The following is a 27,326-nucleotide window of genomic DNA, read 5'->3' as shown; positions in this document are numbered from 1 at the left end:
ATGCAGGGTGAAAATTCAATATTTTTATTAAAATCTTTTCAGCAAGGATCACCAGATTCTCCAGGGTGGGACGATCCCTTGCATCAGACGTTTGAGATGGGCAGGTCATGTAGCACGTTTGGGCAAATCCACAAATGTATATACTTTTAGTTGGGAGGTGGGAGGGGAAAAAAGATCTTTGGGGAGGTCGAAACGTAGATAGAAGAATAATATTAAAATGGATTTGAGGGAGCTGGGATATGATAGGCTGATTAATCTTGCACATGATAGGGACTGATGACAAGCTTATGTGAGGGAGGCAATAAACCTCTGGGTTTCTTAAAAGCCATTTTAAGTAGTAGGTAATTATTGTAATATTATTCTATATTATATATCACTGCCACCGGGTGTATACCCAATTGTTGTGTTAATAAATAAATAAATATATATATACATACATACATGTGTTTCAACGTATTTAACAGTAATTAGATTTTTTATTAAGAGTTAAGGGCCCAAAGAGACTGGTACTCATAGCAGTTCAAAAAAATTAAGCATCTGATATATACTCTCCCAAATGGTTGCATGAAGTTTTGTATAACAAATGTCGCATTGGGAAAAAAACAGCACAACACAACTTAAAACTATGACATAAACATACTTTATTAAAAAAATTAATACATTTAAGTATGGAAATAAAATTGTTTACACGTTGAAAAATCAATTGTTTATTTTATATACTAAAACTGTTTTCCTTAAAAAATGAACACAATCATTAAAACTGAAAGACTCTTCAAGCATAAAAAGGAATGACATTTATATGAGCTTTCAAACATATACATAGTCCGAAATATATAAAAAAAATTCAGCAATATTGTAGCACAAAGTCACCGGAGAAATATCTTCAAACAGATAATTCGGTCTAATTGATTTTATCACAATGTATCTCATCTTATGTATAAGATAGTTCACGGTGGGATATCAAAGGGTACAGGAACTGTAGAATGCTGTAGTCACCTCTCATACTCTAGGAAGACCAAAAAGTTTGTTCCCGTTACAGCACTCTAACAGCAAGCAACACCAAAATACAATTCACTTATAATTTCAGACACAATATGTAGGACAACAGTAATACAAAAATCTGAATTCAATTACAATGCACTTCTGGAGAGGGAGGAGGGAAAACGAATACACACCCACAACTATGAACAAGTATGACATTCCAACATGTGAAAGTTTAACAAGAGATGGAAACAATATGATAGTTTGAGATTGAGATTATAGAAGGTAAGTGATATAAAATCACATAAGATTGATATCATTGGAAAACAACAAACAATACATTATAACATTGGTATAATAGGGAATGTGCACTATATATTTTTCTTATTTTTAAGAAGATTCTATGGCGCTTAAACAGATTTTAAAATTGCTTCATTTCAACTAAAATACCGTATCTAAGTACTGAAAATAGTAGTGTAAATTAGTTTTTCTTCCATGGGGTATCTGGAAACGTGTGTGACATCACAATATACATTCTGTACCAAAAAAACAAAAGTGATAGTTGATGAAGGAATCAAGAAGAAAAATCAGATAATCTACCATAGATATATTTGTTTTCTAATGGCAGATTGACGGATTCTGGGCCAACAGTCTTTTGGCTTCCCAAATTTCCTCGAGGCTGCAAATGGATAAGTTTCCTGCATAAAGGTGATCCCTGTTCACAAGTGTTTCCTCTTGAGTGCATATGGCATCAGATACTGGAATTATAAATGTCTACATATTTTGTGCAAGTGGGCCGCAGGACAATCAAGACTGGTGTTCAGACGAAAAATAGCTGTAGACTATCTTCTTGGTTTGTTTTTGTTCTCTTGCTATGTAGTTTGTATGTTACTCCAGACCTTGGTTTTTGAGTGCAAAAATGTTTCTTTGAAGAATTTTTCTTTTGTTTTGCATCTTGTATGTTTTTTAGTAAACTCAATATTCAGAAGTGTTCCGTTTTGAATAATTTTGGTTCCTCTTTTTGCCAAGAGATCTCCTCCTCATTTCCTTCAATTCCTATATGTGATGGAACTTACTGAGAACTTATTTGTTTTCCTACATTGAATAATTGCCATAGGCCTACTTGTTTTCTGGTGTCTAATATTAATTTTGAGTTAGGATGTTTATTTGAAGCTATTGTTTGGATTTCTGACTGTGAGTCAACCAAGATTAAATTTTATATTTTATTTTATAGCTTGGATTGTACACAAAGAAATCCATCATACAAAAGAACCATTGAAGCTCTTTTCAGTCAACCTTGCAGAGCAGTTGGTTGCAAAAGGTAGAAAATTGGCTAAAATAAGACGAAAAAGTACAAGTGGACGACCATCTAAGAGAGTGACGGTTACGGAAAATGTAGGAGTTATTTACCAGAAGAAGGTTCCACAAGGAGGAGGTGCGCTTTGTGTGCAACCAAAAAGAAGGAAACTAGAACAAAGACAATTTGTAAAATGTGTCAAAAGCCACTTTCTGTTTTGCTAAATATCACATGTAACCAAATAAAGAATAAATCAACATGTGTCCCAAAGCGAAATTTTCAAAACTGGATCTAAAAAAATATGAATGTTGTCTTTTGGTTATTAGAAGACTATAAAAAAATACATTGTCGTAACAACGCAAGAAACAACTTTGTACCTCACAGGAAAAAAAATTAGCCTTGAAACGGTTAAGTCACACTAACTTTTCTCGTAAACGACACCAATAAGGCATCACTCATGAGGCAACTAAGCCAGGAAATAATGGGTTAGGGTGGCCAGTTCCTTTCCCCCTCCACTGTATACTAGTATAGTCCCGTCGCTCTAATTTCCGGCAGCCAATCGCGTTGCAGGTCGGCTACATTTAAACGTGTGCATCTTGTGATTCGTTTATGAAGACGTTATTCATTTCTTAAGGCTCGATAAATACTTAATATAATCGCCCGCCATTTTGGCTCTTTCGTTGGTGTTCGCAGAAAGCACACGAAGACGTTATTTGCCGCTCAATTATTTGCTGAATTACAGTGCGTTTGATTTATTATCATAGGAGCAACGACATGATAATGTTTAACGGTGTGGCAAATAGATTCCTCGTATGGTAGCTCGGGAACGAAAGAACAAAAATGGCGAACGATACTACTACCTAGTCTTTATAGAGCCTTCACTTCCTAAGACATAAGCGAAGAGGCGGAGTCACGCTGGAAATAACACCGTCGCGACTATAACATATTACACTAATCAGACCAGATGTATACAAACAATATTGTTCTTCTTCTGACAGCCCTGACCTCAATCAAAGGTACTCGTTTCATGAAGCTTCATATTATGAGAATGTCATATTTCTCACTGTGAGTAGCTACCCAAATAGCAAATAAAATCCATGCATGTTTTCCATTACCGAAAATGCACATGTCGAACACCATGACTCTCGTATTCTGTTCTCACAGTTCTTGAGCAACCTGTACACACATCATAATCTAAGATTATCCCTATCTTATGGGAAACGTTTCTATCACTTAAACTCTATACTAAGGCCCATGACATCTTCACCATACTTACTGGCGTATGCTGACACTGATGGAGTAGAATAATGTTACTAATGCACTTCACTTGAGATATTCATACAATAAGTGCACAGACTAACTGTTTGTTGTCTGTGAACACATAGATGCTAGTCCAAAAAACTGATTCAACTATGTATTCAATAGATGCGTGGAAATGGAAGGGGAAGAAGCCACTCACACTGCTAATTGTCACGTGTCATGTCTGTATGACCCATAGCAGGTTGACACCTGATGGTCCCAGGTTTACTCTCCCCAGCATGCCATGCTCCTTTGTCTTCACTTGATGGAGGAACAGCAACAGCGTGTGGAACAAGTTGTTGCGGCCCTGCAATGGACATAATATCAAAGGTTACACAAGCTGAACAAGCCAGTTACTACACACTTTATACAAACTGAAATCTTCTGTACCTTCGCGACTTCCAAAGTATCTTCACCTTCCAGCAGGACATAGTGTGGGGGGTTGATCTGCACCTGGTAGATTGCAAGTGTGTTCTTCCCTTGTGGAGGCTTGTCAGGGGTCTTGGCAAAGTGCTGTGATGTGAAAGGGCGGCCATCTGGGTTCTGAGGCAGTGGTGGAAGCTGAGAGTCCAAATATGTTGCAAAGAGGTGCATCACAATCTACAACACAATCACAAATACAATGACACTTAACATTTTTACAATAATGAAGAATTTCGAGGTAATGTAAGTGAAAACATCTCCAGGTCTGTTTATCTAGCTGCAATAAATGTACATGTACCTATATTATTAACCTATGATGGGCTCTAATACTTATGCCTAAAGACATGAAAATATCTCAATTGCAATAAAAATAAGAAGCATGCTTTCTGCTCCTCTTTTCAGTTTCCTTTACATTTCATCATAACTGCAGTTTCATTATTCCGAATTAATGCCATAAATGGATATTACCACAATAAATTGTATTTTCAACAAAATAAGAGTGACTATGAAGAATGGATAATCCTTTTATAATTTAAATTTGAATAAATTTTTCAGATTTCATTTCGTCCTTCAAGATACAACCAGGAACTTCACTTTTGTGGAGTCTGACATACCATGAACCACACATACACAATATTGATCTCTCCTGGCACCACATAATCATAATCATCCTACAGAACACGTGGACCAGAGTGTTTAACTCTGATACTCTATGACATCGACAGGAATATCATTACGGGTAAGGGTGAAGGGAGGCACAAGCTGGTTGTAGTATTTCAATTGTTGATTTTTATTTTACAGTAACTGCCAATTCCAACCAGCCTCATGGTCTAGTGGTCAGACCTTCTGACTATAGTTCATGAGATTCCGGATTCGATTCCCCGTTAGAGCACAGGAATTTTTCCTTAAAGGGGATTATTCCTGTGTTCATCCATGGTCTGGAATTTAGGTTAAGTTTACATTTAAGACCTCTCCTGGCACCACATAATCATAATCATCGGGGTAATGTAACTTTGCCTTCCAGGTGTCCCAGCCTCAGAAGTGGGTTACAACTAAGCCAATGCCAGGAGAGAAGACCATAAATGTCGAAAAGACAACCTGGTGGCATTGGTAAAAAAAAAAAAAATAAATGTCGATTGCCACTGAATTTAAATAGGAATGTTCAGTCTGTGTTATAATGTTAAAGCAAAATGTGTTATCAATATATAACTGTGCAATTTACTACTATTGCTTTTTTTTTCATGGTTTTTTGTCTTTTTTTAGCAACATAATTGAAACTATAATTATTTAACTAAACATTGTAAAAAGCGCGCGCACGCACGCACACACAAATGCTATAATTTCACACTTCTTATGCCTATCTTTACTAAAGAAAATGACAACTCCCTAACTGCATGCGAGTTAATTGCAGTGTATTTCTCATGGAGAAGAATGAATGAAGGGGGGGACTTATAAGAAATATAAATTACTTAACAATAATTTATTAATAAATAAATTTAATTTGAAGTGTATTTTAATATTTAATAATAGAAAGGTTAGCAGGCTCACATATCAGAATGATTTTTAGTTTTCCGTCAACTGACTCAACTAATTTGAATGTTGTATGTGTTGTTCCTCTGATATGGCATGATGATATTCTTGCACAAGCTGCAAATCATTATTATAATTGATTTTAAGATTTTTCCTGTCGAAGTTCTATTTGGATTTTCATCACTCTTCATCAGTTGAACAAACCAGTTCCTTTTATATCTAGGATACAACATAAAAACAATTTCAACAATCTAAGTACAGTAGAACCTCTATTATCCGCGGTAATGAAGGGAGTGAACTGAATGGTTAATCGAAAAAGTCGGATAATCCGTACCAGGAATGATTTTCATCAATTAAGTTCATCAATACAGTTTCATAGGTAATTTAAAGTTCCTGTCGTGCTCCATGCACTGATGTCTTCGTACTAGACACTACACTGTGCAATATTATGCTCGTAATAAATAACAAACAAAATGTCGTACATTATTATGTAGCACTTTATCATTGTTTTTATTAAATCGCCCACAGTTGTAACGACAATCTCGTATTCTGATGCGAAATGTACCACAGTTTCTCTTTTCCAAAGCCGCTCAACTATTTGCACATTCTTTCGATAATTAGCACAAGTTTTCTTTTGACATTCATGCAGACAAATAATAAAGTATGGTCACTTGAACAGAAGGATAATACTGAATGGTGCATGGGTTTGCAAATGTGTGGAAGTTCTTGGAGACATTTCTCTGAAAGCAGGTCGTGACTATTTTACAAGTTGGGAAAACATTCCCTCCCAGAAGCAACTATTTACGTTGCCGACAATGGCAGAAGTATTCCTACTACATATTGTGTAATGCTAGTGACAAAGGATTGTAATAACCCTCTCTAGAAAAAAATATGTATAGGCCTAGTACTAACAACGTAAGGTAGGCCTACAGAACTTCGCATAGTTTTTTTTTCTGCAGCAAAAAGAAAAAGCGTGAGGAAGCTAGTCGGATAATCCGCCGATCGGTTAATAGGGTGACGGATAATCGGGGTTCTACTGTAACTTTTAAATTATATGTGACACAATACGAGAACACTATACTGTATAAGAAAACAAGATGGCAGAACCTAGACTGCTTTACACATTACAGAGTTGCACTAACAAAATTATTATGTAAAGATGTTGGAGAAATGAGTTTCTTTTAATGCTAAATACTGTATGATTGACTATGTTAGAAACAACGGCATCAGAAAGGAGTTTGCTATCATCGCATACTTGGCAAAACTGATGATTACCAATGATAATAACATAAACATATAGAAAGAAACTGAAAAGGTACCTAAAGAAATTTTATCAATATAAGACCAAAACAACTGAGAATAAGAGGGAGATAAACTATGCACTGGAAGATCAGTTCATAAAATCCCTTGAAAGATGTGAGTCTAGGATGAACTCTTAATGGTTATGATGAAAAAATCTATTGAGAATGACGCTGTAAGTTCGAAGACAGAAAAGGCGATGGTATCGTTAAAGGAACACTTTAATAGCCTACAGTAATTGTCTTCATGTAAAACCACCTATGGTGTATACATTTGGTAATAAAATACAGATCAATGTTACATTTTGAAAGTTTGTGTTTAAGAAAATTTCATTTTTCTCTTACAACATTTTTCACCTTATAATGCACTTATCATCCGGTCCTTTTAAGAGTGTTACATAGAAGTTTTACGGTACTGAAATTTGCACTTACAGCTGCATCTGTAGGCAGATGTTCCTCCCAGTCCTTGTTATGCATGCTGCCACCACCATTCCATCGATACTCACTCATGCAGCCACCTTTAGCCAGCTCTGCAACACAATGCGAAACCATATTTATTTTTATCGAGATAATAATCATGGGGTAACTGACACATGGTAAGACTGGGATACCTTTGATCCTTGTGACAAGGTACTCCTGGTTGGACGTGAGGTCCAGGAAGGGGACGAGGCTCATCAGTGTGGGGATGTTTTGAGCCACTTGCAAGATTTGTGCAGTTTTCTTGAGGCGCTCCAGACCAACTGAGCCCACTCGCACATCTGCCAGGCCGTGCCGCTGCAAGGCCTCATCCACTGCCTCAATCTCCTTCACCAGGCGGTCCAAGATTGTCTGGGAGATCCACTGCCACAGCAGACAATGCTATTTTCTACTCCAAGTAATATACACTTTATTTACATCCGATCATATACCATTTTCCTATTACAACATCACTAGGTTTCCAACACTTTAACTTCACAGAATATAAGTATCTCTCAAAGCAACATTTTTTACTGATATCTACATAGAAAAACAAAGTTTGTGATATAACATGCAAAATATAAATATTATTGCATGCCAAGCAAATAACCATTCTGCTTGTGTACCGATCAAGTAGCAATGTGGTATTTTACATTCTAATATGACAGCTTGTTACAGCGTTTTACTGTGTCTTAGTTATGTTTTAAGAACCTGGTTCATAGTTTCTGAGGTGACAATGTATTATAATTTTTCGCATTCGTCTGCATAACAACTGACTGTTGAAAACCAAACATATCGTTTCATTATGATAGTGATATTTTAAGCATTTCATATATTCTAATGTCATAGTTTGTTCCTTTCCATCAAGTTTCAGGAAAATGAACGAAATTATCTAGCTATGATAAAGAGCAAGGGTTCCAGAGAAGACACTCATGTATAGACACAATATTCATGACTAGACAAATGTTTTAAATACAATGCAACTCCAAACTTTAGTTTTGTTGATTTCGACAAAATATTTGATGAACTTGAATTACAAACTGTTTTAAACATCTTAGAAAGAAATAATGTCCCAAATGGACTAATTGTTTTAATTAAGAACATACCACTCCGAAAAATTCAACTGAATTAGATGTAATGGTGTTTTATCTTAAAAAAATTTCAACACAACAATGGGTCAACAAGTTTACTCATTATTCAATTTGGTTATGAATGAGATGAAAGGTATAGTATAAGTGACACAAAATAATACACAGAAAGGAAAAAAAAATAAATAAATGCTATTTGTTATGTTGATGAAGCAGTTTTAATCATAATCCCGACAATGAAGGTAACCTTTCAAGATTATTATTATTATATATATATATATATATATATAGTCTTTTAAATGCCAGAAACACAATAAGAAACAGAACAAGAAAAATAAAATTTTTGATAGCATGGAGTAAGTTAGAAATACAAAGTGAAGTAACAGAATAAGTGGTCATGTACAAATGTCTAAGAATTGAAATAAAAGAGCAATTGTGAGGTAGAAAGCGAAGTAAAATATTAAGTAAATAAAACTTAACTCATACAATGTGGTGCAACATATGTTTAAGAATGGAACCTGGAAATATAAGACAATAATACGACCTGTTCTGACTTATGAGGCAAATATTAGAAACAAATGAAGTGACGGTACAGTAAAACTCCATTTATACACTTTTATGGGGATCTGGGGGGGGGGGGGAACCTGCATAAGTGAGAAAAATGTGTAACTGAAATGACATTTAATAACATCTGAAGACTAACGTATTTACTCGCGTAATTTTTTTCCTCAAGAAACACATTGATACAAAGAAGAAGAAGAAAAAGGAGGAGGTTGTGAGTTGTTGATGCAATTTATTTATTTATTTATTTTTCAATTTTAAACATTTCATTCTAGACCTCTCATCTAACATTCTCATGCATAACATTTAATTTTCAGGAAAGAATTGTAGGCACTGAATATCCTATAAGCCAATACTATATTTATCTGCATACAATGGTATGTAATACCATTCGCAAATTCGCGTTCCACTGTGTGAGAACTGTAGGATTCACCCGGACTCGTCGCCAGACATCCTGACTCTGGTACAAAGAGGATGATAGTGACCCTGTATCATCAGCCTGGATTCCTGGACTTCCAGTTGTGGGCACTGAATACAGAAGAGGATCAGTTCAACTGAATTATCCAATACTTCATCTAAGTTATGTAGTTATGCAACAAAAGCATTATAACGCAAAGTAATTGTATGTAAATCATATTATTTTTAGAAATATGTCCAACATTCCAGAATTCATTCTTTGTTTCATTATCTCAAAGAGAAAATTTATAACAGTAAAACAACAACACAATTAAAAATTTTGTTGCCAAATGTTCGCAAATGCTATATTCGTCTTCCAAAATTGGGACATACGAGGTTTGAAATTCCTCAATATTATCTTAGTTGCACTATGTGCTCCATTGAGAAAAGATTTTCATAACTCTCCAAGACCGCATAAATTGGTAGGGTAACTGTGTGCAGTTCTGAGCACTTTACACAATCACTGAATCTTCTCACCTAAATTTATACACATTTTCAATTTGCATACTTACATTTATTATGTTCGTAGATATCTCTCTCTTTTAGTGAGGAGGGACCTGAAGACTTGAACTGTAGCTTGAGGCTTATTGTTTTTTTTATTGGGTTATTTTACGACGCTGTATCAACATCTAGGTTATTTAGTGTCTGAATGAAATGAAGGTGATAATGCCGGTGAAATGAGTTCGGGGTCCAGCACCGAAAGTTACCCAGCATTTGTTCGTATTGGGTTGAGGGAAAAACCCGGAAAAAACTTCAACCAGGTAACTTGCCCCGACCGGGATTCGAACCCGGGCCACCTGGTTTCGCGGCCAGATGCGCTGACTGTTACTCCACCTGAGGCTTATTGTGCTTACTACTTCTCTCATAGGTATAACTGTTTAAGTCGTAGGACCACATTCCTGTAAGTGGGGTCATCTACGAATTTAGCTACACAACACTCAGTTCGAACAGAGTCTGCAATAAAGGCCCTTCACCCTGCTGAGAATTCTGCAGCCTACTCAGAACAATGCCATCTATATGCAAGTCAACAGTGCTATATCCTGATGCATCCTATGTTGATCTGAAACTACTAAATGAGGATAAATTAAGCTGAAATTAAGAATGGCGAAATGAGCAAAGATGCAACACAAAAAGTTACCCAGCAATTCTGCTTCAATTCGTTGGGGGGGGGGGGGGGGGGAGGTCTGATAACTTGTCTCAACCAGGATTTGAACCTGAGCCCGTTTGTTTTACAGACAGACAGCAGACTTTCACAGATATCATTACACTTGATATTTTTAATAAATATGTTTTATTTTTTCCAACCAAGGACAACAGAAACATTTACAATTTTTATCGTGGTGCTATCTATTGCCAAATAATGTTAAGAACAGATTAATGCCAGGTCTAGTCATAGAATTTTTTCTTTAGTCAACCTTCTTTGTAAACAATCAGATCTATAATATGCTGTAAATATATAGCATAGAGTCAACAGCTTTATTTCCTCACTCAATGGAATCCTCACATACAATTTTTATTTAAACTCCATTGTCTTCAACCATGTTTGAGCCTGTCCAGAAGCAAGCACGTAATCTCTAGATAATGGAAGATCACATGCAGTGTATTTAGTTAAAGTGGTCTTTCGGGGGAAGCACTATTGGCATAAGATAAAAAAAAAGCAGATGCATATTAAGTCAAGGAGGCTAGTAGCATCTTTCACTGAATTGTGTGCCCCTTAAGTGTAGATATTTTAGAGGGAAGAGTGGAGAGGGTGACAAATGCCTGGGTAAAGATGACAAAGAAGCTAGAATGGTTTCCTTTTCTGTCTATGTATGTCTTACTTTGAACCAATGACGAATTATTGCCAAGGGATTGTAGGAACTGTAGGGGACAAGAACAATATCTCTTTCTCTCTTCTCTTGTACGGTACATTCTCATTTCTTACCCTTGTATTGTAGTTCAGTTTTCAAAGTGAAGTGGTGCATATATTGGTTTATAGTAAGGAGAGCAATTCTGTTCGTGTGTGATTGTTGACTTAATGCTTTTTTTTTTTTTTTCGCTAAATAGGCTACTATATTTATTCGCGTAATGGATGCACCCCAATTTTTCGCGTTAAAATAATAATAAATCCCGCGTAACAGACGCATTGAGGAATGTGAATCTCTGACAAATGATAGCTGCATCTGACAATGAATGAGGTAAGGCTAGTGTTAATAATAACAATAAAGTGTCTTGTCTTATTGTTGATGTATTCATTGTTACAAGTTACATATCATCTGTTTATACAACTGTTGCTAACTATCGATCATCTTAACAATAAAGTGTCTTGTCTTATTGTTGATGTATTCATTGTTACAAGTTACATATCATCTGTTTATACAACTGTTGCTAACTATCGATCATCTTAACAATAAAGTGTCTTCTCTTATTGTTCATGTATTCATTGTTACAAGTTACATATCATCTGTTTATACAACTGTTGCTAACTATCGATCATCTTAAGTGCGACACAAATGATATATAAATTAGTCACGGCCCATATATCGTTACATATTTTATCCATTATTTCAGCATTCGAGCTAGCGCACCTATAATGTGTGTGTTCCCCCCCCCCCCCCCCCAATAAAATCTTTTTTCTCGCATAAAGGACACACTCTAGTTTTTAGTTATAAAAAAAAAGTGCATCTATTACGCGTGTAAACATGGTATACGTAGTGCAGTTAATATTGCCCAAAAATAATATATCTGGACACTCATCGCAAAACTCCAATAAAACAATGAATTCTCATTCTCTTCAGAGAATCTATTTAGTTTGTACAGGTGCTTTCAAATAGCCTTGGCAACCAATATTGTTTCCTTTTTAAAATAAAATCAGAATAATTTCTGGAAAGTTGGACAGTTTTTTCTGTTTAAATCTCATGTTGCATGCTTATTATGGGATGATATAAGACTTAGTGAACAACTTATGAGCTCTTTAATATCACACCTGTAGTGGGTGAAGCTAGCTGATAAGAACAGCGACGCAGCATAGGGGGCACTTCAGCAGCAGTTCGAGTGGCTGGATGACTCCAGAAGGAACTCAGCAAGTTTGAGGGCTGTTCCACACTTTGACCTAGGACAGATTCAGCTTCTGAATAAAGTATAAACCATGTGATGCATGTACATTATTAACTCCTAACTTCACCAAAATTTACTCTTGTCTGGGTATAAAAGTTTTCGGCATTATTCTTCTTCTTCTCCAAAACACCTAAAAACTTGTTGATTTTGTCGGCTGTGCTTTCCATCTACAGAAATGAAACAGACACTCAATACAGAGTTTGACTGGTTTAATGCTTTCAAACACTCAGGACTCAATGAGCATCTTCCACAATGCAGTCACCTGGCTCCATTCAGTTCAAGATAATGGACAGAATATATGAATGAATTTCTTTTTCCTTCTCATCAGTGATCCCATAACTTGGTGGCATTTGGACTGTCTGTAACTGAAGTCCTTAGAATTTCTTAAGATAAACTTAGGTTCTCTGAGCTCAGTACTTATAAAAAGTCAATAAACAGCACTCATCATAAAAGTCCCAATTTTTTAAAAGCACAAACTAATTTGTTACCTATGACAACAAAAAAATACTAAAGGTAGATTTCAGTATTCTTTCACAAACAAGTAAGTCAGAAAAAATATACTTTTGAGTGTAACTTCTCATTTGGGATATAAATTCAAGAAACATTTCCGAGGTAACGCTCTGCCTGCACACTAAGGGACTGAAGGTGTTTAAATAACTGTCCACATATAATTTCAAACTTTCACATAATATACACTTTATCCTACACAACTCTAAGACAAAATGAGGAGGTATAATCATGTAGTAATTAAGTCAAAAAGTATCATTTCTCTAGGTATAAACTAATATCTGCAATAAGATCTGAATTCACTAGAATTTATAAAGTCTTTGGTCTATATTTCTATTTCTCCCTATCTTTTCTAAATCATTGTCAATTTCATATAAATTCATCCATCTCTTTCTAGAGTACACATATCTCTTTCTAAAATATGGATCTTTTTCAAATAAAATTTGAAGAAAATGACAACCTTTTATAGTGATTTTCTATCAAGGTTTTCTCTCACTGCTAAAATGTCCTAGTTTTAAAATACTAGAAATTTGTCTTTCACCCTCTTCTACCTGCCAAACCTAACAAGAGTGTAATGTCCAGAGACATGGTGGTTGGTTACTATAGTCAATCCAGGTTCTGTACGGAGCAGAAGTAAACAGCCAACTAGCCATACATCAATGTACCCTATCTTATAGCGTTAACACGATAGTTCACATTACACCCACGTCTCCACTCACCTCAGTCGAGTTATACCTATAATATTATTTTACAGTGATTAAAGACGAAGAAAAGCTGCAAATGAGCAAAGCGAAAGTTACCAACTGCAGCTGTCTTCTCAAAGTTCTCAAAGTCGCGGAGGTACTGGCTGAGTGAATGCTCACTCTCTATGAAGTCCACTGACGAGATGTTGGACATCTGAGTCATGGGCGAGCTTGGGGACGTCTGTTGGCACCTGTTGTGGGACATGGAAAGACCTCCGCTTGGGGAACCCTGGTAGTAGATCCAAGATGGTGATGACATGGTGTAGTTGCCACTCGTCATACCTGCAAAGCAGATTTACAATTTCCTCTTTAACTAGAATTTTTAACTATATAACTAATTTGTTACTGATGATATGATGGCGGAATAAGAATTACATGGAGACTTATGCTGCAGCTATTCAGCAGAAAATACGAGATACTTCCACTGTATGTTAAGTGCTCAACATATAACATAATAATGTATTAGTTTTTGTTATATTTGTATTGAGAGTGATGGCCATGACATGAACAAAAATTGATGAAATAAATAAATAAAATAAAATATAACATAATTCAAATTTACTATTACATTAAATTAATACTGTGGTCAATCAGCAACAGCGGAATGACATGAGAATGAAGTTATGGCAGAGTGCTTCAGAGGTAACTAAAGCTGTTGTAAAAAAAAAAAAAAAAACTGTTCCATTTGGCCTACATACCAAAGTCTTTAGTTGGCTTTTTGAAAATGACACAGTCCAGGAACAAAGTTTTTGTGTCGCTAATATCACTAATTATTTGTCATACTTGCATTATGACGTAAGGATTGAGATAGTCATGATGATGAAATATGAATTCAGTTACACTGTTCATTTATTATTGACTTTCAATTATAACAAAAAAGAGATTATACAGTATCTAAGTAGAGCTATGTGAAATAACTTGGTATTAAAAAGTAGTGCCTATAATTGAAGAGAGTTATGCAACAGACCACCCAGCAATTTTGTAAAAATGAGATTCTGGTGTAATCTGCAGACGAATAGTTGAAAATATCTTCAAAAAAACATCTGGACATGGTCTCTTATTTTTCACTCTCAACATTGAGTTCTAGTTCTTTCGCACTTGCTTTTTCTCAATTTTGTAACCTGTGACATCACACCAACACTTAGTTTGTTGTAGGACTTGAGGTTTTCCTGGCACTGGATATGGAATAATTCTTCTCGGGTTCTCAGCCATATGAGTTGGATAGTTGCTTCCAAGCTTTCAATAACTGGCTCTGACATCTTCAGGGATTGAAGTGCTATGGGATCATGTCTAGCCAGTATATATATAAGCGGAAAGCCCTACTGACTAGACATGGTCTCATGGCACTTCAATCCCTGAAGAAGATGGCAGAGCCAGTCATCGAAAGCTTGGAAGCAACTATCCAACTCACATGGCTGAGAACCCAAGAATAAAATATTATTCGACTCAGTTTGTTATTGCAAAATTTACATTTATTTTATTATAATGGTAAGAAGTACTCTGTTTAACATTGAAATTATTTTATTTCAGGTTCAGAGTTGGTTGGATTTGAACAAAACTGATACTATGAATCTACAATTAAATTCAACTAAATAGAACTTCAATATCTCTAAAAAGTAATGTTGCTGGTTGGTTTGTTGTTGCATAATTCTGTCCATTTAACAGTTACAAATTACTCAAAATTTGTATAAATACATAATTTCACAGCAAATGGTTGCTAATATATAAAAAGCAAAATGAATCAAATGAGAATGATTAATGTGTGTGTATATATATCTATTGAAATGGAATATTCTATCTTTTCCTTTGTGCATTACAGTAGTATGCTGCCAGCTGTGAGCTCATTTTAGTATCTATCTTCTTGACGGTTGGGCTTGATGGTCTTTATCCATGATGGTATTGTTGTTATTACACAAGATGCAGTGGATGGGTGTGTACATGGGTATTTTTTGGAAGTGTTTTGCCTATATGCAGTCTAAAAAGAACGACAGTTTCTATCTTTGGGCATCTGGTTACCTTATTTGCAAGATTTTCCCATTTTTTCCCTTGGATGTTGTGTCTTCATTTCTTTTTTGTATGAGATTCTTTATTTTAATTTCGATGGTGAGATACAAGCTATCAAATACTCCCTCCAAAATCTAATGATCAGAACTAATAAGTTCAATAAAACTGTCATTCTTACGGACTCTAAAGCAACCATACATACAATTATAAAGTCAAACACCACAAATACAAGAGAATGCTGCAGACTCATTTAGAATTTCGGCAAGAATTTAGCTCTACAATGGATTCCATCACATTGCAGGATAGTAGGGAACGAAACAGCAGACCAACTCACCAAGAAAGAATCCGATATCCTACAGACTATAAAGAAGAATATCTCATATCCCATAATTAAAAATTACATTCAAAACAAGACCAGAATCTTAAATGAAAAGATAAAAAAGCTGCAGCAAACAGAAGTTGGAAGTCTGGAATGGATCACTAATGATCCCAGAAGATCAGAAGTAGCCCTTGACTGTCTTGTTCACCATTTCCACAAGCTAAAAATCACATGTTCTCCAACATGCACTCTGTGTGATTCTGAAGATATTGTAAGTTTATTACAGAACAAGAATGTAACTTTTATTCAAAGCAACAATAATAATCACTTTCTACAATTTAATTCTACTCCCGTCAACAATGGGATTTCCATTCCACACAGTAACACAGTATTCGTTATTGCACACCTCAGATGACAATGACAATTTACTTGAATTATTGAGAACAACAATGTATTGCTAATTTTAACTTATGTTCACAAAGCACTATTTACAAATCAGAACTGTCAGTTCTCAGTTCACAGTTCGTTTGCCTTGGCTAGTTCTTCTAGCTCAGTCACTCGAGTTCACAGTATCTTGAACCCCAGACCTTCGGAGACAACCCGCTGTACTTCGAACTCAGGTCCCCCAACTGCGGTCCACTGCAATCAAACTCAGGACTTCCGGCTCCCACAGTTATGGACACAACTCAAGTCGAACTCCGGTCTCGAAGCTGGCTTCACTGCTACACAAGGCTGGCTGGCTTGCTGTCCAATGACTACAAGAACTGCTCAAGTTCACTCGCGTGTTGTATTTATAACTAAACCATAGTTTCTGGAGAGTACGATGCTAGAAATTTCCATGACGCCTATCCAGACTTCTCTGGATTTCTCCCCTCGGTCACCAGCTGCTTACTTTCCCCTCACCCTTCGTCACGTCAGCGCCCTCTCTTACGTCTGTCCCCTCCAGACCCGAGAGGCCGCAACCTTCTTCACCGCGTTTTCTCGTGCGCCCCCGACCTCTGTGGGACGCGATCGACTCCCGACTGTCACAATATTATGGATGGAGAACATTTTCATTCCTACCCTGCTCTCTCATCAGAAGTGACATTGTGTCTAAATATTGGAAGGCTCGACTGCTGATGGCTTCGTCACATGCAGTGCATTGGATATCACCACCACTATTACAATTGTGGTACAATTATTATACTATTATTAGAAGTTTATTGGTCATACTGATGGACTGAAATATTCTTATGATTTCAATTGCTCTAAAACACGAAGTTCTGCAAAGGTAAATATCTTTAGTCTTCTCGAGTAGTAGAGAACCAAAAATGAAACATAATATTCCGAAACATTTATCTATCATTAATTAAAAATAACCACTTTGTCTTAAGGATATCAATCAAAGCAGTTTTCTATTTTTTATTCTGAAAATTTATGGTAATCTAAAATCTAAAATAAACACAATATTCCTAATGGCTTACAGTATATACTCGTGTGTGTGTGTGTCTATATACTATATAACTCGAAAAAGAACTAAGGAAGACACTAGTGAAGTACTTTGTGTGGAGTGTTGCACTGTATAGGGCAGAAAGATGGACATTACAATAAAGTGGAAAGAAGTGAATAGAATCATTTGAAATGTGGATATGGAGAAGAATGGAACATGTGAAGTGGACAGATAGAATAAGAAATGAAGCTGTGTTGGAAAGAGTGGGTGAAGAAAGAATGATGCTGAAACTGATCAGGAAGAGGAAAAGGAATTGGTTAGGTAACTGGCTGAGAAGAAATTATCTACTGAAGAATGTACTGGAAGGAATGGTAAACACTACGAATGAAAGAATATGTAACTCACTGTCATTAGGAGACGACATGAGAGATGATCTCCAGCTGGTGGCAGACAGATTCATAGGAGTTGAGGAAAACAGTTCTGAGTGGATTGAGGCACTAGTCTTGGACATACTTGCAGGAGAAGAAGCGACTTTGAAGTGTGGATCTGCAAAGAAAGAGCACGTTCATCAGATGCAAGGCCATTACTATGTTCCACGGACTCAGTTAACATGACGGATAATATACCAGAATCAGAGATTCCCATCAGCTTCTTCTGGTTTGGTGTCAGGATCACTGGTTCTAGGTAGAATGATCTGCGCAAGTACAGGCCAAAATGGTACGCCATGTTGAGTGCCAACACCAGGGCTATCACCCACTCGACATAGATCATAGTTGCTGTGTACATGGGACACGTGTAGATCCTGCAACAACCGCATTTCCTAACTATTAGTAATGCTGAGGATGTTCAAAAGGGGAGATTACGATCTGGAAGCACAACAATTCAATGCATCCTATAGCAAATTATGTAGCTCGAAAAATATTTAAAAATACTAAATTCTAGTTAGTCAACCAATTTTCCAAAAAATTAGGTTTCTTGCCTATGCATTAACTGCAGTTCATTCAATTATAGCACTCATAGCATAAAGGTTAGTACTGCAGACAGTCTATCGAGAAAAATTATTGCCTTGATGAAACAAATGCACGTTACTGATATTAGCAAAGCAAGCTCAACTATATCCCCCAGCACAGCAAAGCACTGTGTCAAGTGATTCTATATGTGGGCGAGAGAGAACACTGGGAAGAAAGGAAGCAACATCCTGCATGTGTCAAGGAATACACTCTGTTGTAAACCTCCTGCTCACAGCAAGAGTCAATAATAGAATGCTGTGATGTAGGCATATTATTGTCTTCTATAAGAGGGAGAAGTCAGTTTTCTCATCACATTTTGAGAGCACCTCTAATGTATTGAGCCATGTAGTTAATAAGCAAATTCGGATAAGATAAAGGTGGGTGAATCAGTTAATTTTTCAGTAAAATGGCTGCAACATATAATATAACGTGTCTTTCTGGAAAAAATATGGCATGAAACAAAAGGCTGACGTCTGTATTTTATGTTCAGTTATGGTTTGTTTCACAAGCTTCCATATAATTCTAAAAAATAGGGCTCAAGTATGTGAGTGCAACTTAACCACTTTGCCACCTTGGCAGGTCGAAGTGGTGTGAAAAGGATACCATAAATTAACTCTAGAAAAAGAGAGCAAAACAGTTATTAACATTCATCATAAAGAAATTATATATCCATATTTCACAAATACATAAAAAAATCACGTAACACCTATAGGCATTTACCATAAATGAAATGCCGAATATGACCATTAAATTACTAAAATAAGCTCCATCACATAGAAATGGTCAAATATGCATAAATATTAATTAACAAAGTATTTTAAATCAATTAGTTTTTTCATAACAAGTATTTATATATATTTAAGGAACATATCAGTCTTACCAAAATATATATGCTACATCATAAAATACTTAGCCCTACAGCAGTTATTATGATTTGGGACAGTAGGTGAATGAGACATTGCTCTGAGAGGTAGGGATGGCAGATATTCATCTTTGTAAAGAATACTGGGATTGGGAGGACAATTTTCTTCTAACAAGACCCACACGATGGGATAAATAACATTTACGAAAATCTCCAGCCATTTTATTGCTCTCAGAGAAATTATGTTTTATGGTGTTCTCTTCTGCAAAAGCAAATCCCGTACATCCGATGTATCTCGAACTAAGGCCAAATACACATCTGAAAACTTTTATAATTCTTTCCTTCAATTCTGCTTCCTGCACTTTAGAAAATATTGTCTGGTCTCCTTGTTCACGTACTTTTGCACATGCTTTAAAAAGACGCCTCTGATGGAGAGGACTGCAAGTATATGACACAATGTAAATTCTGTAAACCACATACTATTAACAGAATTATCCACTGTGAGTCTCTTCTTAAATGCACAATAGTGAACAATGACTACTATTTAAGAGTGACAGAACATAATGAAAGTGCTCAAATATCAAGTCAAAAATTAGCGGTTCCAAAACAATAATCCTGACTGCTGTTACATGACTATTTGTAAAGCATATTTTTGCTTCAAAATCGATTTGTGAAATCCAGCACAACCTCTCCTCACAGAACTAGTACTGGTAGACTTTCCTTTTCTAACAGTGAAACTGAGCCTAAAAGTAATGTTTCAGTAACATTAGTAACAGTGAATGCACTAACCAGCCAATTAAAAGGGACTTCACTGCAGTACTTTCCTTGTTGGACTTCCAATGTCGACATTGTACAAAGCTAGGAGGTAATTACTGTGATCACACAGAAAGATGCAACTTAAACCATATGGAATGTACAGAGCCAAAGTGTAAAGTTGCAACTAAACAGCATCCCCTCTTCTCACCCCGATGGCAGACAATTAGCTAGTGGGCAAGCAGGTGAACAGACAGGCATAAGGAAAGTTTGGGAATATATCTATGTGGGAACATCATTTCCACATTGTTGTTGCACCAACAAAGGTGAGTGACATATCCAATTCCCATTGGTTGAGGGATTCGGGAAGCAGATGGGGGTTCAAAAAATATGTTATGGAACTGGCAAAGTTGCTTCTTTCTTGCTATAGTAATAAAATAAATACAGTATCACTTTAAAACAGGCATATTGTGTAAGTTACTTCTGCAATATTAAATTGTTTTCTGCTACGTTCATGACAGCATGGTCTGAGATAAATTTTGGGATGATTTAAGCACTTTCTGAAAGCAGGGAAAAGCACAATAATCTGTTACAAAATTTCACTTACACATCATACAGCACAACAGCCAGCAAGATGGCATTCACGCAGCCCCACATCAGACTGTGTCTAGTCTTATGAGTTTCTTGGGTTACCTGTAATGTGCGGTCCAGCACAGGGGTTTGCACACGTCCACCCCGATAGTTCATTCTGAAATTAGATTTGAAAGATTCATGTCATGGTAGTTACAGAAATGTATCATGAACATAGATTTAAAAAATAATAATTTAATACTCGAAAAACTTCATTAAAATTATCAACTTTTAATATTATCTCTCAACACAAAGTTGCTTTAGTTTTCTATCTCCAGGTAACTCAGAAAACTTAGTTGGTTAAGTGAGGTAAGAGTCACTTTTTATTGGAATGAGGTGGTACGCTCATAAAAAAATACTTAGCCTATTTACTTTAGAGCCTACAGAGTATTTTCTCGACGAGGCAACACTCACTTTGTCTTGGAAAACTACTAAGCAGTACATTCATAAACAGTGTAGTAAAAGAATTAAATTATTTACTTTAGCTGACATTGCATTTTCCATTTTCTCCAAGAAATTTATTCAGAACTCCTTGACTTTGCTTGGAAAATACGTGCAAACCACTAAAACTGAGCTGAAAACAATAATTTTCATTTTATCTAGTTAATGTTCACGGTAATTTTAAAGATAGAATGGAAGGGCCATGATGTCATAGATTACGTAGCGAATATATTTGCAACCAATATGGTACCCATATTGGATTACATATTGTCGCCATTTTCGTAAAAAAATTTTATGAAATCCACACGATATAAAATATACAAATTTACCAAATTTTAGGGGGATTATGTCCCCTAAACTTCCAACTATTCACTGCACCAGCACAACTTCCAAATTTCATATAGGTTACCAAACATAATCAAAAAAACCATACACCACACAGAAAAAAAAAATCTTGTGGTTTTCATAGAATTTCTTACAAAAATGGCGACTACAACAAATTAATCCAGTATGACCACAGTATAGGGTACAAAAACATTCGAAACGTCAGCAACAAAATCATAACCATCCATTTAACACAACACAAATAATGTTAAAACGATACACAATAAATGAAGAAAAATGACTCAGCCACAAATTTAAAATCACAAACAATAATATTTAAATCAACTACAGAACACGTGACTTCTTACATACCACTAAATCATGCACCTGCATATAAGTTAATCAATGCAATACTCTGTTGAATAGAAAACACCCAACAATCAGAAAAGGTATTTTACATAGTAGCTGTCCTCTTTCCACAAACAACATAAATAGATCCTCACATCACTTGCAAAGTTTACAAATTACAAAAACCTGAAAAGAGTAAAACACTCTTCACACTCCTGAAATTGTGAGCTGAACTGAACCAAGGTCAATTGCATGCCATGCCCAACTCTGAGTCATCAAACTTTCAAATGTCAAATGCAAAGTATCACACGACTCTACCTATTGATGTATGGATTACAATACCGCCATCTTACAATGTAATAACATATATCAATGACGTAATGACTTTAAATTTACCGTGATTACGACTTTAAGGTAGCCTCTCTAATCTTAGGTATCGCCTGTTAGCCAACAATGGGACTCTGGGTCCCTGGGACTTATCAGACTACTACTCCACGAAATGGGACCAGGTTCTCTTAGAGGTTGAGACAGGATGGCCCACGTGTCTGCATCAGATTCATGAATGCCAGTAAGGCCATAGACAGTTATAGCATATATAGGGTGCAAAATGGGCCACAGTGTACCTGAGTGTATCTGTCTGGATCCAGCCCTCGCAAAGCCAATTTTGGATAGACTTCAGTGTGCAGTATAGTTGAGAGGAGGGTGACTGATGTTGGTGTTTGTGGATTTACCGCATTTGACACATATTTATTAGTGGTAATGTCTGATTGTAGAGATCGTGTTGCACTATGTTTTACTGTATGGCAGCGTATATTGCAGTAAATATAGCGTGTTACAGGTTAAGTTTAAATTAGACGTGGGAATAACTCATTGAAGGCATTTGACAAGATTAGAGTGGGTTAAATGAGGGAATAGCTGAATGATAAACGACCAAGAACTCTGGCAAAGAGTTAGATGAGGGATGGCTAAGTGACGTGAGACCAAGGACTGTGACAAGGTTAGAGTGGGTTAGATGAGGAGACAGCAGAGTGATAGGAGTTCGAGGACTGGGCAACTCTACAGAAAACTACATCAAAGAAGGCATGATTTTCTTTCGCTTCGCTGACTTCTGTGAGATGTATATAGTGATAAACACCTGGTTTTAGTTTGCAGCCACAAATACTTTCAACATAAAAATCGTGGGATTACTGAAGAATACGATACAGCCATGTTACATCTCACTGACAAAGAAAGATGGCGACGATGACGTAATATAAAAATTATATATACAAGGCATACCAAAAGACTCAACAAATCTAACCCAACCTATCACTGATTCTCGGTCTTGCAAAAACTCTCAATCTACCAAAAACGTAAAGTTCTGTATCATATTCTCCTGTAGATCCAAAATCGATAGGAGAAACGTTTTTCAGGCTATCAGGCCGTGGTCCGTTGGTTGTGTGACCAAATGTTCCATTCACCGCAGCAGTGAATGGAACCTTTGGTCACAAAACCAACAGACCACAGCCTGACAGCCCAAAAAACTTTTCTTCTATTGATGCCAGCCATTAAAGCCTACAGTCGAATATAGATCCAAAATCGTTTAATACTTATATGTATAGTCTAATGCACTGTTGTAGCCCTCACCTCACTTGTTACCAATTACAAACATAACTAGGGTAACCATACATCCCGATTAATTTGGACTGTCCCGTTTGTGAGCCTTCAAAAACCTGTCCCAACATTTTTTTAATACCTAGGTTTTTGTCCAGATTTTTGGCATAAGTCTGCAAGTTATAAACTTTTTACAAGTGAGCCGATAAATTTTACCTATTATACTTGCATACTGTCGACATGGAAAATATTTCTCTATGCTATCGATTTTATCTATTAATGATGGCAATTTTTAAGTTGGATGGTCAGTAGTTGAAAATACTCTTATATGGCTAAGAGAAAAAAAATACATTATTGTGAATGACAGTGTATTGTTGTTGTTGTTGTCTAGTGCCTTGCATTTGGCAATGAAGCCATTAGCAGTCGTGCTTTCCAATACTGTTGAACTGTAGTTTCTTCTGATCTTAATGCTTCACAGGTCTTCAAGTGGTCTTCATTCATTTCTGCTGGATCGTTACACAGGACACATATCGGTGAAGCTGAGATACCTGTTCTGTAGAGATGACTTGCTAGACAGTCATGATTTGTCAATAGTCTGAAGGCTGCAACTGCTGTTTTCCTTGGTCTCTGGGGGATTATATCTGGGTTGGAAAGTAGTGTAATCCATTTTTTGTCTTTACCATTTGATTCTGTTTCTTGTAGGTATGAATGAGAAAATTTTGTAGTGATCAAGCATTTTATTGAGGAATATGAGAAATTAAATTTAGACTTTTGTTTTATTGTTGTGCCTTTCTTTGCAAGTGTGTCTGCGGTTTCATTCCCCATGACTCCACAGTGTGCTGGAATCCATTGGAGATGGACAATCTTATTAACTTTTTGGAGTTGTGTTAGCATTTTGTAGCATTCTCTTATTTTTGTCGACTTCTTTGTAGTATTTGAACATATTCCCTGAATTGCAGCTTTAGAATCTGAAAGAATTACTGTCTTGTTATATTTATTTAAGGGAAGATTTAATAATTGTCGGAGAGCAATGTGTATAGCCTCTATTTCACCATCATAATTTGTTGTGTCTCTGCCAACAGAATGATAAAAGGAAAAATGTGTACATGTAACTCCAGCTCCAGTAAGGTTTTCTGTGGTTGATACATCAGTATATATGTGTAGCCATTCTTCTGTAGGGTATCTAGTATTGATCGTTTCCAGTGTTAGAAGTTTTTGTATTTCTTTTGGTGTGTCTGATTTACTTATTTCCTCTGTTAATTCCAAACTGAAGGTAGGTTGCAATAATTCCAATGGATTTTCTCTGATAAGTAAATTTTCTCTGGTGTTAGGAATGTTCAATTTGGATTTAATCTATATGTTACCTTTTCTAGGAAACTACTATGAGTTTTAAGGAATGAAGAAGGGAGGTTCTTTTCTGTCCATTTAGAGTTTGGCAGTCGTAACATTTTCTCATGTTGGAGCAGTGCTTGTTCTTCTATTTTTGTTGTTATTGATGGGATCCGTGTTAAGGCAAGCATGGCATCAACAGGTGTGGACTTAACTGCTCCAGTGATTAGACGAAGAGCCTGATTTTGTAGTTGTTCAAGTTTATTGATGTTAGCATTTGCTGTTGTTATTAATGCTTCAGAACAGTACAAGAGGTTTGGTTTAATATAAATTTTGTATGTTGTATTAAGGACTCTCCTTGAGCAGCCCCATTTAGCACCAGCTAACCTTTTCAGGATTTGCAGTTTCTTTTCAACCTTTTCTGAGATGTTTGTTATATGTTTTTTCCAACTAAGTTTTCTGTCGAAAGTGATGCTCAAGTATATTGTTTGATGAAATAATTAACAAAAAAAAAAAAAAATTTGAATGTGACAGTGAACTCTGAATGAGTTTATGGAACATGAAAAATGGTGTAGCTTCTTCAATAATTATTCTTGGCAATATGATGAACAGTTCACTGAATTACTTAACACAGCTCAACATTTCTTTTCAATTCCAGCACATAACACAAATGCTGAAGAGTTTTCAGTTTACTGTCATCACAATGGACAGATGAGAGAAACAGGTTAACTGTAAGGAGTATAAAGTGTATTTTGCTAACTTGTTTCAACTTCAGCAAATATAAGTGCAATGATTTCTATTCATATTTGCTTGCAAAACCTGAGTTGCTGAATGCAATAGTACTTTCTGCTAAGTATAATTGGAGTAAAGAAAGTAAATAAACCCCTTTAGAAGACTAATTTCTGACTTGAGCTAATAATAAATTTGAAAGTGCATTTAATTTCTTTTCATTGCTATAATACTATTCTTGTAAGTATAGTTTGAAATTATTAACAACTGTTCCTTCTTTTAATGTTATTTGGGTTTCATTTTGGTATATATATATATATATATATATATATATATATATATATATATATATCTGTCTTATGATTAAATTTAGATCAAATAGGCCTATTTAGAATTTTAGAAAAAAAAACATGGTGTCCCACTTTTTCCTAAAGAAAGTGATTGAAATCCCACTTTCACTAAAAGGAATTAAGATAGTTACCCTAAACGTAACGTGTGAGAGGTCCAGGACGAATTACTAGGGAAATGGTTAGTAGTGCGTCCTGAACCTCTTGAGTGTTCACTTTATTTTGTAACAAGTAGGGCAGAGGGGAAAGGAGCTACAACAATGCATTAGAATACACAGATATGAAATTATTTTTATGCTGAAAGTATATTTTGTGGTTGCAAACTAAAACCATGTATTTATCACTAGCAAAAGAAATGTGTATCTGGAAAAATACCACGTAGAGGATTTCTAAATAAATTTCCTCAAGAAAACTCGCCGTCAGCTGAAGTAAATAATTACCCACAGCAGTTTCTGTCGCTCATTAAAAATTATTTCTTCTTATTCGAACAAATGGGCGAATTTAGGAAACAGTGACTTGTTTTAATCAAGTCAACACACGAACTGACAACTTATAACACATGAAAGGTTTCCTGGTTTCCCACTTTGGGACTACTGTATGACGGAAACATTTTCAAAGTAACAGCGGAAGTCGCTCAACGCTCGTTTCGCCGGTGAATCTTCGATTCCACTATGCACTACACACGGGAGGAAAAAATCTACACCTACTTAGACACGATGTGATCACTGCGAAAGCTATAAACCCGCCAGTAAATGGGCTACCTCGGTTTATTATATGCCCGACCGATGATTTCCTGAAATTTTCACATGAAATCATCACGTAACCCATTATGTTGCACTGCGTACAAAAACATTTTCAAGGAACACCAAACCTAACCTGTCATTGATACTCGACCTTACGAAAATCGTCTAATTCAATCTAGATAATAGCCTACTGTATGCATCATTTCTCAGTTTCATTTCATCATATAACAGCACAACACAAATCAGACGTCAGTCCCGTGTATGCTGCATAGCGAGATCGAAGACTCAATTCAAACAACGAATAAATGCTGAAAGGGTGAAGGTCGCGAGCTCGGGCTTTTTCCGCCCACTCGTCTAACAGTGATAGAAACCTAACCTAACCCCACCCCACCACTATAGTAATCTAGAGACTTAAAAGTTGTATTAAATAACAAACCTTGAATCCTAAATTATAATTGGATTAATATGTTATGAAGAGTTCTGTACTACTTCAGTAAAACGGACAAAATCCAAACTTTGCAGGTTATGAAACATCAAATACGTGAAAAAAATAATTAACCACAAATAAACTCCAACAAAACTAAAGGGAATGTTCTATGACTTTATAAAATATTATGAATATAACCAGAAAGCAAAGTTCTATAAAATTAAAAAATTAAAACTATTCCAACCGCTCTCCCATTCCCGCCTTTCACCATTCCTACATTTCCTACTAAACGCCTATGCGCGC

General features: G+C 35.9%; 1 protein-coding gene across 5 annotated transcripts; it reads right to left on the bottom strand.

The window, feature by feature from the left end:
- Positions 1–624: 624 nt before the first annotated feature.
- On the bottom strand, positions 625–27,326 carry LOC138699691 (transmembrane protein 209). 5 transcript variants are annotated; one of them, XR_011332058.1, is made up of 12 exons: positions 26,294–26,676; positions 20,720–20,860; positions 18,114–18,289; positions 17,893–18,033; positions 13,793–14,017; positions 12,355–12,480; positions 9,322–9,461; positions 7,440–7,668; positions 7,261–7,358; positions 3,968–4,177; positions 3,555–3,884; positions 625–1,043 (listed from the first exon to the last, which is right to left on the bottom strand). XR_011332058.1 is itself a non-coding variant. In XM_069825761.1 (12 exons), exons 2-11 carry the CDS (start codon positions 20,857–20,859, stop codon positions 3,756–3,758), a joined length of 1,614 nt encoding a protein of 537 aa, XP_069681862.1. In that variant the 5' UTR covers position 20,860; positions 27,033–27,326; the 3' UTR covers positions 625–1,043; positions 3,738–3,755. The 5 variants fall into 5 exon arrangements, 4 of the variants coding, with proteins under 4 accessions (XP_069681862.1, XP_069681864.1, XP_069681863.1 ...); XM_069825761.1 differs by lacking the exon at positions 26,294–26,676 and adding an exon at positions 27,033–27,326 and having other exon boundaries at positions 3,738–3,884; XM_069825763.1 differs by lacking the exon at positions 26,294–26,676 and adding an exon at positions 26,748–26,768 and having other exon boundaries at positions 3,738–3,884.

This window comes from Periplaneta americana, chromosome 5 (assembly GCF_040183065.1).
Source record: "Periplaneta americana isolate PAMFEO1 chromosome 5, P.americana_PAMFEO1_priV1, whole genome shotgun sequence".
NCBI classification, from domain to species: domain Eukaryota; kingdom Metazoa; phylum Arthropoda; class Insecta; order Blattodea; family Blattidae; genus Periplaneta; species Periplaneta americana.
Note: the sequence above shows the minus strand (reverse complement) of the source record. Positions and strands in the feature narration are given on the sequence as shown.